Consider the following 17,948-nt stretch of genomic DNA (forward strand, 5'->3'; position numbering starts at 1 on the left):
AGTGCAATGACAATCCATGAACTGTATGGCCACACTTCCCACCTGCCTCAGACTTAGCATGTGTGGGCAATCCTCCAAAAAATGTGTCCCCAGCTCATTCCCTGCATGATTCCATGAGGTCCATCCAGCAGGAGCTGCCTTAGGAGACAGAGCTGCAGGTCTCAAGACTGATATCCCAAGTTTCCCTGTAAAACTAAAGCTGTGTCTGGTGAATACGTGGAATAAAAGTCCTGTTTCCAGCCTGGTCTGGACCTTGCCATGCTGCCGCTTTCTGGAAGGGCTGAGCTGGCAGTTCGTGCTGCCACGTTCCTCTTTATGTTTCAGTTCTGCTTGGCACTGCAAAATGGCAGCAGGACAAGCTCAGCTCCCCACATCCCCGGCCCTGTAACTGTCCAGCCAGGCAGGAAGCCTTTCCTAAAAGATCTTTATGCTCTGCAGACTGTTTTGTTAAGACCCACTGCGATCCCATCCTGGCCTCTGACATGGCTCTGTCTCTATTATTCATCCCATGTGGGGACAGAGAACGCCTGGCTTGGCCCATGTTTGGTGTCTGTAGCTCACTAAGAAACAGATGCTGATTGTCACCTCCTGCCAGGCAGGGAAATATCAACACCAGAGCAGAACTTGCCAATCTGGAAGCAGCATGGGTAAACCCCATGGGAGCAGGGATGGACCCTGGTAGAAGGATGCCATGTTTGTCAGGGATTAAAATCACTCCTAGTTTGACAGTGCTGGGTTGTAGCTGCACTTCAGATAGGTTCCCAGATCTTGTACAGTGGAATCCTAAGATGGCCCAAATCTGGAAAGGTACCTGAAACTTGGTCTGCCTTGGAAAGAAACAGGACCATGCAAGACACCACTCTGCTTCCAGCCTGGGAGAAGGAGGGACCTGTGGGAATGCTTTTCTCATACACCCCTTGCTTTCTGACTCCTTTTTTTTCTACATCTGTTTGATTTGGGGTCCCAGAAGGAATCCTTCCTCCTTGCTGATTGTTTCTGAGCAGTTTTTACATGTCCTGGTCAGGATAGGTTCAGGCACCGATTCCCCTGCCAGGAATCCTTGCTTAATCCTTGAAATTATTCCTATGTTCGTTCTCTTGCAGGCAGAAGAGCGGAGAACAGCAGAGAAGAGGAGATCAGACAGTGACAGAGGCCCAGAAAGTGAGCACAGCCGGAAGGTGAGTGGGGCCCAGGTCCCTTTGTGGGGACCCTTGTCTTGGAAGAGGAAACCAGTAGAATGTGCTTCCCCACCACAGCCCTAAAGAAAGATGACCTTTGAGGTCTCTTTGGACCCAAACCATCCTGTAGTTCTGTGAAGCAGCGTTGTGCTCTGACATGGCTCCCACTGTTCATCCCTCTCATCATCCAAAGCTTTGCTGAGCAGCTGCACACCTGCAGCAAGCAGCATTGGAAAGGTGACAGGGCCTACTTCCACACCTTGTCGTGGCTGCTCGAGCCCTTCACACAGGCATAGGGATGTTAGGAAGGGTAACATGCTCACTCCTATGGCAGCACAGCCTTGGCTGGTTCCTCTCCCAAAAACCATTTCCTTGTGGATTGAAAAGCTCAGGCTGTATTAGCTACAGCTCCTCACTTCAGCAGGAGCTGAGTGGGATGGAGGTAAATTAAAGCACAGGCCTTCCCACTGACTGTTTAATGCAAAGCCTGGAGACATGCTGGCTCCCTCGAGCCTGCAGATGCTTTAATTAATGGAGCACAAATAGAATAACCCCACCTCAGTGTGATTCATTAGGAGGACACAGATGGGCTCTTAGACACTAATTCCAGCTGAGCCCCCCAGAGCAGGAAGGGGGAGCACAATAGCCTGTGGTCCAGCTAACCACAGCTACGCTGTAATTGAGGTGAGGGACCAGCTCCTCCTGCTCTGTGGGCCCCCAGCCGCTTCTGCCTCTCCCCACAAGAGAGCACAGGCATCAGCCTCAGCCTCAGTCCTTTCCTTGCTTTTGGCTTTATGGATGCATCAGGATCCATCCTGGCAGGACCCACTGTGCCTTACCATGGGGCTGGAAACAGAGGGGAGCACTCCCAGGCTGTGCCCCAGCTGAGGGACAGTACCTTTCTGTGGACCTCACCTCTGTCTCCTTGGGGACATGGTGTCAGGTCCCCAGCTCCTGCCAGCTGAGGAATGGAGGAGCAATTGGTGCCACCCCAGCTCTGGCCCACGCAGATGGGTCACCTTGGTAACAGGGCTTTCAGTCCCTCCTTCCTGCTGCTTCTCTTATCCGCAGTGCAAGGCTGAGGAGTTAATTCCTCTTTGGGGAAGGTGTGAGGGTGGCTGGTGTGGAAGGACACGTGCATGAGGTGATGAATTACCCGCTGGTAATTAGCACCCCAGGACTCAGTTCTGCACTATTATTCCCTACACACTGTTGCTTGACAACACACCACAGCCTGCCGGCTCCTGCTTCCACCTCATCCATTAACCTGACAGCTGGGCTACTTCCCCCCACATGCTCCATCAGCTCTGAACTGTCTTTCCATTAAGCTTTAAATTTTTGAGCAATGTCAGCCCTTAACCAGTCTGTCATGAGGAGCGATAAACCAAGAGCCTGACAGCAGTGAAGGTAAAGAGCCCCTTTGCTCTGGGAATCCTGCTCTTGGGCACAGGGTTGACCCCAGCTCTGTGACTGTGGGCTCCCGTGGATGCCTGGTGGTCAGAGAAGGCTGGCTTCCTTCCCTGCCTTCTCACTGTGAAGGATTTCACAGGCATAACTTTGATTTAAGTATTGCAAAGTCTTCAGGTTGGGGGACTCATCATTCAAACTCTGCTGAGAGATGTTGCAAGCACTCCAGGAACTGACTCTATGCCATAAGTAAAGGTTCCTGCCTCAGTTTTCCTCTCTGTAGAGCCAAACAGCCCCAGTGTATTTAGGCTCTGGGTAAAGCAGAGTCCTGGTGTGCGCACATCACTTCAGAGAAAGAAGCTGACCTTGTCCCAGGTTGTTTTCAAATATTGCTGAGCATTTGTAGTGCTGACAGTGTAAAGTACCCTGAATGCAGCTGTTTCAGACAGTTTTATTAACCAGAAGCTCTTTCCCCTCCACTAGGATGGTGGGAAGCCAGTCCAGAAGAGCCCTGGAGACCTGAGTTTCCCCATGACTGGCCGGGAGCGCTCGGAGTACATCCGCTGGAAGAGGGAACGAGACCAGATTGACCTGGAGCGCCTGGCACGTCACAAGAATGCCAAGGGCGAGTGGCGACGGGCTTGGGATGTGGAGAAGTCGGAGCACATGTAGGTCCTTCCTTGTCCAAGGGTGCTTTGCCTGCAGCAGGTCTAAAGCCAGTGGTGGGATCCTGTGCAGATACTTATCAATCCCATGCTGTCATGTGCCTGACCAAATCCACACTGCTGCCTCTTCCTCTCCTGACCATGCCCTTAAGTGGGATCTGGTATCAGAGTGATTCTTATGTTTTCTTCCTCATATGAGCTCTCCTGAGAGGGGATACCACGTGCTGACAAAGACTGCCTGCCAGGATATAGACTGTGGGAGGGAGGGGAGTATGAACCAAGCCTCAGTCTGCATCTGGAGGATCCTCTCCATTTCCACATGAACAAATCCAATGGCAGGAGGGTACAGGTGCTCTTCCAGAAACATGGATGGACAAACTTGCATTGCTAGTCCACAGGTTCTCTCACTGGCCCCGCTTGTTTGTCCTTTTCAAGCACAGGAGAGCCCAGCATGCCTAAATCCACCCCACCCCATAAACTGTGTCTGTTTGGGTACTGTGGGGCAAGGGGGTCACAACAAAAGGCCACCTGTGTCATATGGGGACAATACTGGGAACAGCAATGTGGGACAGCTGGGAATGGAGCTGGACATGTCCCTGCCTTAATCACTGTCCCTCTGACTGTCCCTCAGCTGGTTCAGCTGAGTCACACCAGCTAGAGAGCTTTGGAGGATAACTTGGCACCTGCAGCAGGATAAGCTTCTAGTAGGGAGTGGAGCTAGGGAATGTTACAAAGGTTTGGTGATAGAACAGTTTGTACAGGACAGGTAGGTGGGACAATCTTTTGGCTGAGAAATGGGACCAAACACATCCATTTTCAGTTGCTGAGACCCCAATAATTAGGGGTGAATTGACTTAAGTAGGTGCTGAGTATTGATGGCAAGACAGCCCTGAGCCCTACTGTTTTTCCAAAACTCCATTTTTAAGAGAAAAAGCCATAATATAAAACAAGCGGGACTAGAAACCAACCAAATGAGTCTGGTTTGAGATGGCAAGTCCTGAAGCTACTTCAGATTGTGCTTGGAAGCTTGGGAAGCTGCATTTGAGTGTAGTACAGCTACACTACATCTATAGGATGTTCATAGAATTTAATATTGGTACTGTTGTAAAGGTTTTAGAGGTTCTTCTTTGGGGTAGAACTGCCTCACAGCCTCAGTTAGCACATGCAGCTTCAGCTGCTGCTGAGAAACCCGCACAGGTTTGCCTGTGGGCAGGTGCAGAAGGGCCAAAGGCCGGAGCTTGCGTCGTGCCAAGGGCTCCTGCCCACGCTTTGCACACTGAAGGAGGATGGTCAGGTCTGACAATGCCTGTTTTTAACCTGCAGGTTTGAAGAGGACTTTGTTAAGGATGGGGAGCCAGCCTTGGATAATCCCAGCAATAAGAAAGGTTGGCAAGGGACACCTAGACTCTGTCCTGACGCTAGTGAACGCTGATCGTGCGCATCCCAGTGCCGCAGCAGCTGCCGTGGCTGTCAGCTGTGAAGCTCTGCTTTCCTGGGCAAACGCCTCTGAGCTGGGGGCTCAGCCCTCCTTGCTGGGCAGAGGGCTCAGGGGATGGGACTTGAGCAGCTGGGTGCTAGAGCTTTGGACCTTCCCAGGGAGAGCAGTGGCTTCTGTAACCTGGTACAACACAGTGTGGAGGCTCAGCCCTGCCTCCTTTCCCACACACTGGTTTAAGAGGCAATCCTATTCTAGAGCACATAATTTCTGATCCCCATGGCACATGCTGGCTTCTTTACTAGCATAAGTCCATCCTGACTCCTGTTTCTCAGGAGATGGACTGGCAAAACAAAGCTTTCCCTTATGACACCCTATTTGAACATCAGGCTTCTTGCTGCCTGTCCATTACAGACCCTCACTCACTTTGGTGCATCCTTTCTTGTGTCCTTGCAGGGGGAAGGAATGCAAGGAAATTCCAGCACAGGTCCTTTCCTCCCGATGGGAGAGGTGAGTAAACCACAGGATTTTGTTGTGTCACCCCACTAAATGCCAGCACCTCTGATATCCCTCAGGGAGAGGGTTCTTTACAGACACTTGCAGATTTGGAGAGCCTTTTGGAACATACCACATGGCTGCTTTCATAGCTGTGTGCAGAGGAGAAGTCTTCCAAAACAGCACAAGTGAAACTGTATCCAAGGAATAAGATTTAAAGTTAGAATTGGAATTTGGAATTTAAAAAAACATACAAGAAACACCCTAAATTCTTTATTTGTCTTTATTACTTTAGAAAATATATGTGCAGTATGCATGCAGCTTCAGAGGCTTTCCACCTCAGAGGGCCTTTCCAAGGGTACAAGGGTGTTGGCCTGTTCAGTGGTCCATCAGCTGCTTCTGCCTGCTTTTGCATGGCATTTCCAACCTGTTTTCTAGGTAGAGGACATCATGGAGTGAATGTGAGCGACCCTGGTCCGAAAACAGTGCCTGTTGTGAGCAGCCGAGCCAAGGGGAAGGACAGACTGACAGGCAGAGCCAGAAGGTGAGGAGCTGGCAGCACTGCCATGGTGTGCATGTCCACATCTCCCTCCCTGCCTAATTATGAAGATGCAACCTGTGCCAGGGCCTCACCACCATCACAGGGAAGCATATCCCACCTAACACTGCTCTCTGTCAGTGGGAAGTCATTGGCCCTGGTCCTGTCACTCCAGGTCCTTGTAAATAGTCTCTCTGTATTCCAAGATACTTCAAAGTAATTTTAGCCTTCAGTTTCTGCCTCTGTGTCTGCTGTCGTGGAGAGCTGGGACACTTGGGCACTGTCAGGCAAGCAGGACCAGACTGTGGCAGGCATCAGCACAAGCAAACTGTATCTTCTTAGTCTGACTCAACTGTCTGTTCTGGCAATTGGAGTTTATGTGTTCATCACAATTAGAATTACAACAACCAGTTCATTAAGACTTACTGGTCTCAAATGAGTGTCTCTGGATGGGCCTGGACAAGTGGCTCAGACAAAAAATACATGGCCCTGGTAGGAATCCCTATCCAGGTGTCAGGCAGGGACACTGGCTTTGTAAGAACTTCAAGGCCTAAATTCTGATTACTTTTTCTTGACAGATGGGATGCAAAAGAAGGTGAGGACATGTCTCTTCTGAAGGATGACCTTGATGGCCAGGTGAGTTCCTGAGTTGCAGGCTGGCAGCTGAGTTTTCTAAACACATGCACTATCAGGAAAATTGGAATCTCTAATCCATTCCAGAGCTGGAAGACCTCTGTTTTTGGGTAACTGTACCCATCACTAACACTCCTCAAGTGGCCTGGTGTGACAGCAGCTTCACTTCTTACACTGACCCTCTGTCAGCACAACTACCCCACCTATTCTGGTCCCTGAACACTTCTCCACCTACATCCTTTTACATCCTTTTCCCTCAAGTTTTCAGAACCATCACAGATAAGAAATACAATATACTGGTATTTTAATAAGCTGAACTTAATATGTCCTTTGTTTCTCAGAGGAGCCTTGGCATGGACAGACGGAAGAGCAGAGGTGACGAGGGGGTGGAAGAGAACAGCACAGCTGAGCTGGAGGAAAAGGGGAAACAGTCAAGCCCCCAGGATCATGGGGCCTCCTCACAGCGGCTGCGAGGCGGGAAGGTCCAGCCTGCCCACAATGGCCAGAAGGAGGAGCGGAGGGGAGTGAGGGGCTGCAGCACAGAGGTGTCTGTGGCCAGTGCCGGGGACTCGGAGCCAGGGCCCAAGCCAAGCAAGGAAAGTGTTGGGGAAGATGCCAATGGGAAGCCTGGCACTGCTGACATCTCCCAGGAGAAGGAGAGCACTGACAGCACTGCTTCACAGCGCAGCCTTCCGAGCACTGTGCAAGCCACCAGGCCTGGCAGCGAGGAGACTTTGTCACAGCCCATGAGAGTGAATGTAGATGGAGCTGGATTGGAGAAACAGCCAACTTCGGAACAGGAGTCCTCTGAGAACTCTTCCAACAGCCATGGAGGAAAGCTTGACACAGCAGCAGGAGACAGACTTGATGCAGGTCAAGGACAGCTGGTGAGCAAAGGAGGGGAAGAAGTGACCCAAACCACTGCTCTTGAGGGACAGGTACTTGCACTGAAAGGAAGTGAAGATGCTGAAGGCACTGAACACCATGAGCCTTTGTCCCCAGGGAAAGACAGCTCTGACAAGACTGTTGTGCCTGAGCAGGACACGGCAAAATCCCAGTCCAGGGAAGGGGACCAGTCTGAGGACTGCAAGGACAAGAACAGTGGGGACACTCTCAACTAGCAGAGATTGTACCGGCTTGCTGGAGACATAAGGTGAGTCATCTCATTAATGCTCTCAGCCATAGTACAGGGCCACAACTCCGTTTTCTGTGGTACAATGGCATCATACCAGATAACTGTTCAGAAATGTTTATTAGTAGTGCTATGGATCTCTAAGGTAATTAAATCTGTGCATCATCCCAAAGGCCTGTCCTGGAGTGGGTGGGGAAGGAATGGAAAGACAGGCAGGAAAATTTGGACAGAAAACCAGGCTGCTGAGGTTGGTTGATGACACACATTAGTTAGGGCACATACTGAACTATTCCTGGGAAATGATGACCTTAGAAAGCATGGGAGGAATAACCTCAGTGGGATGAGTTTATTTCTGCCTCTGGTCAGTGTGGTCCTTCCCCAAAACACTTGCAAAGCCACAGGGGCCCACCTTGTGGGCAGAGCTTAGGAGAAGGTTGATTGTATGTGGGATTCTCTTCCCAGTACAAGGTCTGTGAGTGCTATGCTTTGAATTACAGATGGTAACACTAATGTGCAAGGCAGCGTAGAAATACACAGGGCGAGATGATTCCTGGTGCAAAGGCCCACAAACCAAACAGAATGGAGGGAGAACAGAGCCGGTTATGGAGCAATGCTCCAGGTTTTACACAAACAAACCATTTTCTTCCATCAAGGCAAATGCAAAGCCAGGAGAAGGAACAAAGGATGACAAGCACATAGGTAAGGTAGAAATTAGGAGGAAGGGAAAAGGAGAGAGGGTGGGGGGCTCTTTGCAAGGTGCGTTTTTGCCAGCAATGTCCCACAGAGCAGGACATCACGCTAAACAGAGATGAGTGTTTCCAGAACACTGTCCAACTTGCCTAACACAGGAGTGGCTCTCAGGGTACTCCGGCCTCTCTCCTTCACAGATGCAGCAGCTCTGTTCCATAAGTAGGCACTTGAGGCAATGAGCTGCTCAGAGCCAGGCAGGCAGATCCCCCCACCAAGTTTCTTTCCCGGATTCCAGAAACTTTTCTGCAGACCCTACACAGCAACGTGTCCCCTGGTGTTGCTCAGTATTCCTCCCAGAGGTACAAATGAGCTTAGGGATGAAGTGGCTAAGCTGCCAACAAAGACTTTCCCTATAATCCAATCCACACAAAAGGCAGGGAGAAGTGCAAGCATCATAGTAATTTCAAAAAGACAAAACATCAAGAACCAGCAGGAGCTGGTTCTATGCTTGAACTAAAATTCCTTCAAGTGAGGGAAACTAATTTGAACAGCATTTAGGAGAATGTTATGAAACACCTGTATAGAGATAGTGGGAGATTACTGTCCAGCCACGCCTCTCCAATCTACCAAAATTCCCACCAAATTAGAGGACAAAGGAATTAATGACTACTTTGTTCACTCAGGATAACTTTAATTAGACACCAGCTAAGAGGAAAGAATAAATTAGAGTAGTCCATTTTCATCTCAGTGATGGAGATTCCTATGGTTTGGTAATAAGGCCTTGAGTCCACTTCAGAGCTCAGTAGGTATCTGTTAACAGCTGGAAACATCTGTACTCAGTGATAACGATGTGCTGGCCCCCTGCCCTGCTCGGGGGCTCCACGGGGCCCGTGTCCCACTCACATTAAATGCAGATCTCACATCCCTTCCTGCATAACCACAGCCCTGGGCAGCCACCACGTGGGTTTCACAGCTTCCCCTCCCAATGTCTATTTATGGCACTAAAAATCTCCAGCACCTTCAAATCAGTGGGAGATGCTGTGCAGAGAGTGTGGTAGGGCTTTCATCCTTCGCTTCAAATAACAAGGAATAAATATTTACTTGAAGTGCAGGACTGGAATCCCTGGAGAATGTCCAACAAGTCCCAGAGAAGTAAACGATACACAAAAACCACAGAAGCTTTTCCCTGAATTCTCTTGAGAAAATTAATCTCAACATCTTTAGAGAAAATGCAGCTGGGGGTAGATTTCCAGAGCAGCTCCAGGGATCTGACCTTGCAGCACTGGCTGACGTAAACAGGAGTGGGGCAGGCAGGGCCTGAGTGCTGCAGGACGGAGGGGGTCAGCAGAGGTCAGCTCTGATGCAAACCAGTGCCCAAGGTTGGTGCAGGAAGCCGCACAAGCAGAAACCAGCACTTCCCAAAACAGTTACGGAGCTGCGGAAGAACAACCAGCTTCCTCGAGGTTCAGGAGACAGGAAGATACCATCTGCTGGTATGTTTGGGGAGTTGGCCTAGGACTGGCAGGGTCAAGGGCTTGTCTTGAATAGCATCGACTTCCCTGGTCCTTCCTGCAGCCCACACCACCCTCTGGAGCCCACTGTCATGCCATGGGCATTTCAAATTCCCAGAACACCTCTGAGTACCACCTAAGTGGAGAGCTTTAGTCTTCACGGAGAGTCAGGGAATGGGACTTGACACAACTGTCTCCATACCTCTGGAGTGATGGCACAACATAGGAGGACAGTGTTAACACTGGAAAACACAGGGATTCTGTGAGAATGGTGCAAGAGACTAAGGACACACAGGGAAGGACTCCAGGGCTGTTGAGGGAATGTTGTTTAGTCTAGGAAAATGAAGGCAGAAAGCAGTGGAATTGTGATCTCTGTAGATATGTGGGTAGTGAACACCAGCAAAGGGGAAGAAACATCCAAGCCAGAACACAATGCTGGGGTGGGGACCAATATATTGGAGAAGCCCAGGAATAAATATGGGAAAATTAGGAAAAGGTGGCTACCTGTCAGAGCACTTGGAAGCTCACTACAGCTGAATCCTGAGGGGCACTTCTTGGAGCTTTACACGTCTAAACATAACTCAGGGCTTTGATGGGCGAACTGCTGCCATTTCAAACACCAGGAACAGAGCTGCTCTCGTTGTTCCTGGTTGTTCTGGGATAGCCGTTGTTCCTGCTATCCCAGACCTTCATCAGCTATGTTCAGCTGCAGCTTCAGGGAGTTCTGCACATCCCCCCATCACGTGGGGCCTAACCAGTAGGTCCCACAAGGGCTTGGTGTTGGCTTGGCTGTGAAGGCCATCCCAGTGACATCTCCCAGCCAGCCAGGCTGTGAGGTGTGAGACAGACAGCAGAGATCTGCGTCAGTCCTCTCCTGTGACACTGACACACAGAGGGAGTTCTGCCACCACAGAATTCCCACTCTGCTGGCAAAGCCCAGGCAGCACCCAGCGGCACTGTGGTCCTGAGCCCCAGCTCACAACCAGCCCAGAGCTGTTCAATCTCCCATTGGCCCTGGAGTTACATACGGGAAAGAGGATACGGTGGGAAATGTGAGAAAGGCTAATCACTCTGGCTAATTACCAAGAAAAGTAATGACTTTAAAGCCCACCAGTGTCTTGGCTGTAAAGACTCATTCATGCATGGGGAGAAGGTGTCTGTATTGAAAGGATAGTACTGCAAAGTGGGGAAGGGAATTGTCTCCCAGCACTGAAACACAGTCAGAGCCTTCTGAAAGCATCAGTGATCAAATAGATTCACAATAGGGAGAGCTCGTGCTGCAGTCAGTCACACTCATAAACCAGATTATGTTACAATATCTGGGCCACCAAGTGTGACTGACAGTCTGCTTCTGGCCCTTCCCAGGCCCATTAAATCCCAGTGTGCTGCCACAGCACTGAGCACCCCTCGGCAGCAGGACATAGCCAGCCCTCACTGCTGCACACAGACAGGAGAAAGAATTAAGTCTCCAGCAACAATCTCCTCTCAGCTGTCCATAGCATCAGTTGTGTCAGCACCTCGGGTTTGATTTCAATGCAGTTCCTTATTAAATATCTGTGGCTGTGTCTTTCGATGATTCCTTGAGAGGTTTCTCTTTTTTTATGCAAGCCAAGCTTCTTGTGGTCTCTCCTGCCTTTGCAGGATTTAATATCTTTTTTTTTTTAAATCCCCCTCCCTGACTTTTCTTGGGAGCTTTGGGTGCTGAAATCTGCATCAGCAAAAAGCAGATCTATGGATTTGAACATGGATGCAGGAAAATGCCAGCTCAGCAATTCTGAGCAGCACCCAAGCATCTGGCAACTAGAAAAAAAACAAAAAAGCCTGCCTTTCCCAATTAAAATCAGCATGTCTGGGTCTGGAAGCAGCTTTAGGACAGCAGGCTCCACTCACAGGATAGTTTTGCATTAGGAAAAGCTGATTCACCCTCTGCCCTTGGGGTTCCCAAGTGCTGCATCCCCAGGCTGGGTTCACCCACAAGGATCACAAAGCCCTGCCTGAAATCAGCCCCTTCTCTTGGTGCTCCAGGTGCTGAACCAGCACACACAAGAACACGTCAGAATTGTTGTTCCTGAGGTATAAGGAAAGAGTAAAGTTGATGTATCCATCGCAATGAAGGACTGAGAGTGTTTAATCCAGACTGGAAAAGTCAGCTCATCCCCTGGGCTGCAGAGCCCCCACTGCTCCTGTCAGATTTGGCAGCAGGTATCTGGGTTATGCCCCAGTGGTGCCTCTCAAGCAGCCCCAGCCATGCAGGAAGGGCAGGGTGGAACTCAGCAGACATTTTAATTTACAGCTCAGCAGTTCCCTGGAGACCGATAATCCCGTGGCTGTCTCTGCTCTCGTTTTGCAGGATAACGTGCTGGAGGCGGTGGAGAAGAGGAGCGCAAGCTTGTCCTCACTCTTTTACCTTCTATGAAATCAGCTTTCAGCACCTGCCCAGTGCCCTTCAGCACTATTCATAACACATGGGGTCCCCATCACCACCCTCACCCACAGTTCTGGCATCCCCCTTCCCTATGTCAAAGGACAGGGAAGGCTGCACACACTCCCACCCTACAGAGAACATCACTTATCTATTTGTTTGGCATATATTGCAGCTGCGTGGCAAGCCAAGGAGATGTCTACTGGATGCACTTTATTTTATTTAATGACTAATTCTGTTTAAAGTTATGGCTTGGGTTTCTGGGCACGCCCCCCTTTTTTTCCCCAAAAGCGGGAGGGGCCTGCACACGCCAGGGGCTGTGCCAGCAACTGGAACAGCAGGAAGAGGTGACTGGCAAAGCAGAGGGGTGAGGTGTTAGGGTGTAGTTCAGTAGGTGGGTGAAGAAGTAGTGTTCAGAGCTCTTGTACTAAAGGTTTGCACGTGGTTGAAGTGTTGGCAGAGGTGTATGGTAGTGGCAGGGGCCATGGGGCATGAGCAGGATGGATGGATGGATGGATGAATGGAGCACTTCTGACAAGCACAGATCAACCCCAGCACCTCCTCCTTGAAGAGCCTCCAGCTCTCCTCCCCTCTTAGAGGCTGAGGAGCACATCAGGACAGTGCTTTGTGCCAAGGAAGGTGCCTGCTCCGGTGACCAGGTGTGTGCATAGCTCAGAAAACTCTGTGCCCCCTTCCCAAGGGTAACTGGGCATCCCTGCAGCACGGCAAGGAGGGGGACAGCACAATAATCTTCCTCCTCCACCACACTGCCCAAAGCAGTTGGCAGCAGGACCCAGGCCAAACTGGAGCTGGAGGTCCAAGACTTTGTATCAAACATTTTCACCTTCCTGGTTGTGCCTTCCATAGCTTTGTGCTTGAATAAGAGGGCAGAAATCCTCTCTAAGCTGCCCTGCACACCTTCTGACCTGGCCTTAAAGATACCTTTCAAATGAAGGATCTGGAGGAGCATTTACAAGCACAAACATGCAGGAATTCCAGCTGCTTGGCTTTCCAATTACAGCAAGCTAGGACTTAGCTGGAATACAGCTACCAGTTATGGAGAAGGCACAAGGAATAACACAACATAATTTCTGACTTCTGAATGACAGAGCAGAGTGGGCATCACCCTCACTTCGAGATGCTGCTCTAAAACTTGATGCCAGAGTAAACATCCCTGGGACAGGTTTGTGTGGAAACTGCCTGGAACGTCCTGCAGGACGTTGGCTGACCAGGCTGGCAGACTGCCCTGGAGATCAGGTTGGCACGTGTTGACTGAAATACTCTACGCTGCTTTAATAAACTAATATTTGCACAGACAAACATTTGGTTTTCCATGTGACTTAGACCCGTGACACCTATCATGAAGCAAGAGCCTGGGAATTTCCTCCCTGTGCCAAATTCAGGAGACTTTACTGGCATCACACCAGGTATTATCAAGAAACAGAGTGTTCAGCTTTTGTGTTTTATCAGTAGAAACATCTCCACCCCACCAAAGCCCACACTGGGTTTATTTGGACTTACCCAACAGATAAAAGAACAGATAAATAGAAGATTGTAAAACTGCTCCAGGTCCTGGAGCTTCTCCATCACTGTTAAAGGCTGATTTTCCTTATCTGACTGGCTCAAAAACCTGCTTACAATTGTTTAGTTTTTTAATTTATTATTATTTTGTACATCAGGTCTCTGACCTCACTCTTGGTCCAGTCAGACTGAGTCATTACCAGCATTTCCCAGGAGCCAGCTTGCCTCATGGTCCATGGAACACACAGTTTCAGCTCAAGAGCTGTTGCCCCCCAGGAGCAGTTGGACACGTGGCCAGGCAGGAATTTTACAATGCCCTGGTCCAGCACTGTGTTGAAGAGATAAAAAACCTTTCTGCTCTAGACTCCATTCTGAAAGGAAAACCATCCTTTGGTTTTCCAAAACCAATGGTCCTCCATTCCCTCCTTTTTTCCTTTCTTCCAAGTGACTTTGCAGGTAATGATGCCCAGGAAGGACTGAGTCTGATCCAGGCTCCGAGGATGGGACTGGACAGGTTGTGCCTGTTCAAGTGTATTTTTTCCTGCTCATTAACACTTTGCTTGATGCACTTTGTTTGGTTGTGATTTTTCAGACAACTGTGGCTTAGCTGTTTCTTCTTTATGGTGAGAGGAAAAACTGAAAAGATGACAAATCTGATGTAGAGGGATTATTTATATGAAATAAAAGTTGGAATGAGGAAAAACCTCCTGTTTCTTACTGTTTCTCAGTTCCACATGTAGAGTTTTCCAAATTGAATCAGTAATCTCTGCTTTTTAGAGCAACAGGTCCAGTTCAGAGCACTGATTCCTTTGGGAAGCACTGAACTCCTGGGCTAGCTCAGCTTCCTCACCACAAAAGCTCCCTGCCACAATGCCAGGAAGATGAGGATCACTTTTTCACTGAGGCATCAAAGGCACCCTCATCACCACTGCAGTTTTCTTGCAAGCAAATGTAATGGCAGCTCGCAGAGTTCAGTCACCTGCCTACACAGGTACCTGTTCCTTCCCAGCAGTGGCTGGAAGCTCAGGGAGTTGGTGGAAGTCCTTCCAGCTTTTCCAGACACCAGGGAAGCAGCAGCACTCCGAGGCAGAATGCTTTTTCCTTCAAACTGACTTGCCACTAGACACTGTTCTTTTCCTTAAAAATTTACAATCAATTTCAAGACAGCAACTCTGTAGCTAAAACTATCAGAATTGATCCCAGACTAGTGAGTCAGCTCTTGCATAAAGAAGTTAATTTAAAAAACTTCAAGCCAAGGACAAAAATACCTCTGGATAAAGTTGGAGATACTGGTTTCCAAGGCAATTACTGAAGGAGGCAATAACACTAAATCCTGTAAGCAGTTCAGCTCTCCATTCCTACCTCAACAAGTCCAATACCTGCAGCAGGAGCATACACACAGGCCACTAACCAGTAAAGCCCAACACAGAGTCTCTAGACATAAAAATAACAGAAAATTTCACTGGTTTTTCACACCAATCTCCCTCCAGATAAACTGGTTGTAAGTGGCAGAGGGCACTGGCACTTAGCCATCAATTTTGTATTTTAAGTGCATAAAACAGCAATTGGTGCATTTCAAGTCAATGAGAAACTCAGAGGAGCAGCAGGATACAGCACTACTGGGAAGTTCAGGACACTGCCTGCTGCCTTCCCTGGAAAGATTGTACAGCAACAGCCTGACCAGCTCCCAGGCTCTGCAGGCACTGGCAGGCAACACTGGGAAGTCTGTGACCGATTCCTGCTCACACCATCCCAGTGCAGTGACACAGAACCTGGCCAGCTTTCCCAAAACTGCCTCCAAACACCTGTGGAACAGCCACAAGCCAAGCTTCATCTCCTTAGCTTCATGCTCCAGCTCAGCTATGACTGTTTCTTACCCCATTCCCCCCTCTGTGTGCTCCAGCAGCTCCAGGACTCAGAGCCGGCTGTTGGTAACACCCCCCTGAACAGCCCACCAAGATCAGCTTTGATTTCTCTGAGGGAAATCGCCGATGCCCAGAAGCAGCCGTTGATTTTCTTATCATCACTACACCACACAACTGCTTTTCAGCTATGCTCAGGGATTAAGCCAAGATTCCCTGTCAGAAATACTGCACAGGAATTTGGGATTAAGATGACGCGCGTTGCATCGGATGAGCCCACAAGAGAACGCGCACAGGGAAAAGAGAGCTTTTAGAGATGGAAACGTGAGCCAGCTGCTGGAGCAGATTACATGCTCCAGTAACTCTCTTTCCTGCTATTTCACTTCCTTCTGGTCCCTCTGCACGTGACTTACACCAAATGCTCTCCTTGGACAAACTGGGCTCATTGGGAAAAGACCAGCATGCACAGGCAGAGGGCAGGTATTAGATGTCGATAAATAGGTGTGAGCCAGAGGCATCTACATGCAAGAGAGCCAAGGAGATTTGGACAAACAACCTCTGTTCCCTGTACCACCATTTTTTAAAGGCTCTCAGAGGACAAAAATCTGGAACTTGGGCCTTAAATGATACACAGACTCAAAACTTGGAGAAAAAGTTTGCATTACAAAATTATTACCATGTTTAATCAATAAAAAATGAAGTAAAAAAATAAAAGCACACATGCCAGAATTCCAGCCATGTGCTTACAGCCATCGTGCCTTTACAGGAGCCTCCCCGAGTCAGAAGTTCTGAGACTCTTGTCAATCTCCTTCTATCACAAAAGCAAAGGGCTTTAAGGTATTTCACTCACATTTGAGTACCTCTTTCATCTAGCTGACTTCCAGGCATCTCCCTTCCTCACTGACATGCACACACCAGGAATATGGCACAACTCTGTTTGCAGGTGACACGCAGGACAGCAGTTGTGTGAAGGGAATAACCCTCCCCAGCAATTCCAAGGAATCAACATCTTGAATCACAAGGTTACAGTCATTTCTACCTAGGAAGCAACACACAACCCTGTGCCTTGTCTTGCCTGATGTAATCACACTAAGTGAACCTGAATTTTATTATTTTTTTGAGGAGCAATGAAGGGAAAGGGTGAACTGGAGCTGAATTAACACAACAGACGACACAACCATCTGCCTTTTAAACCTCAGCTTTACCCCAGACTGGTGACTGCACCATTTTAGGGCACTAAAGCAATTCTGCTGAGATGCAGATGACTGTCTCAGTACAACAATAGCAACATAATGTAAAAATTCCCAGTCCAAGTATCTGTTGCAGCCAATCTACTTCCCAAGAAATCCCTAGTGCCCTGAATTTTAAGTTAGCTTACACCTTACCAGTCCAGATGAGCCATTTTTGTTACTAGAGTATTTGCAAAGTGCACTTAGTCACCGATTTCTTCGACAGTCTGTCATGACAAGAGTAAGAAGCACAGCAACGAGCTCATCACAGGCTGGCAACAGCATCCCAATGGGAACACATCTGCCTCTGGAGGGCTGCGATTCCTGGCTAGAAAAAGGATGGGGAAGACATTGTACCTGAAGAATATGGGTACAGAAGATTTGGAAAACCAGGCTGCTGAAATCACCAAAGCTCCCTGGCCATTAGGCCAGCAGCCCACAGCCCTTCTGCATCTTCCCCAGGCAGCTTCCCCTCCCTGGCACACTCAGTACAACCAGAGTGAAGCCCCAGGATGCTCCCAAGCCAGTTGTAATAGGCACAGAAATAGCAGCATTTCACTGAAATCTGTTTGTCAGCAGAGGAGAAGATGCAAAAACACAGTCTGGGAACTCACCAAGCCTGCACTTTCCTACAGGAATGCAGACAGCCACAACCATCCTCATACTGGCTCATCAACTATTTTTAGCACCAGAAGGGGAGGCAGCCATCAGTGAAGGGCCTGTTCCTTTGATCCAGGGGATCTGAGCACTGTCTCTGTCCCAGAGATCCTTTGCTACCAAAACCACAAGCCAGGTAAAGAGCTTTAGGTTGTTCCTGTTCCCAAGTACAAGACGTCTCTCAGCAGTTACATGACAGGTTGGAAGAGGACCACGCAGCCCATTTAATTCCATTCACTTCCTCTCCCCTCTGCGCCATGCAGCCAGGCTCTATTAGTCTTCTGAGAGCAATTGTAGTTAAAGTGAAGGATGCCAGGAGGCCCTGGACACTCAGCACACATTGGATGCACAGTTCACAGCCGCTACAGAGTCACCAGCTCCGAGCTGCAGGCTAGCAGCAGAGAAATCCCAGCATCCATGTCATTGCACACAGCTTTATTTATCTCCAAAGGTTTTACAAGTTAAACACAAGCTCCTTCTCAGAGACACTTCCAAACTGGTTCTGAATTTAGCACCTGAGCCAAGGAGCAGACTAAACTCAACTGGCACCACAATGAGCCTGGTTTCTCTGTC

At 49.1% G+C, this 17,948-nt stretch overlaps 1 protein-coding gene across 4 annotated transcripts in view; it reads left to right on the plus strand.

Annotated features, from left to right (window-relative positions):
* CCDC9B (coiled-coil domain containing 9B) overlaps positions 1-14,331 on the plus strand; it is a 32,963-nt gene extending 18,632 nt beyond the window's left edge. For all 4 annotated transcript variants that reach the window (XM_032111182.1, XM_032111183.1, XM_032111184.1 and 1 more), the window contains 8 exons: positions 1,104-1,178; positions 3,069-3,253; positions 4,574-4,635; positions 5,142-5,195; positions 5,619-5,724; positions 6,297-6,354; positions 6,693-7,504; positions 12,035-14,331. In XM_032111182.1, the coding sequence (XP_031967073.1) occupies positions 1,104-1,178; positions 3,069-3,253; positions 4,574-4,635; positions 5,142-5,195; positions 5,619-5,724; positions 6,297-6,354; positions 6,693-7,472 (1,320 nt within the window). In that variant the 3' untranslated portion in view covers positions 7,473-7,504; positions 12,035-14,331. The remainder of the gene's footprint in view (positions 1-1,103; positions 1,179-3,068; positions 3,254-4,573; positions 4,636-5,141; positions 5,196-5,618; positions 5,725-6,296; positions 6,355-6,692; positions 7,505-12,034) is intronic.
* The last annotated feature ends 3,617 nt before the right edge of the window (positions 14,332-17,948 follow it).

This window comes from Corvus moneduloides, chromosome 6, assembly GCF_009650955.1.
Source record: "Corvus moneduloides isolate bCorMon1 chromosome 6, bCorMon1.pri, whole genome shotgun sequence".
Classification (NCBI taxonomy): Eukaryota; Metazoa; Chordata; class Aves; order Passeriformes; family Corvidae; genus Corvus; species Corvus moneduloides.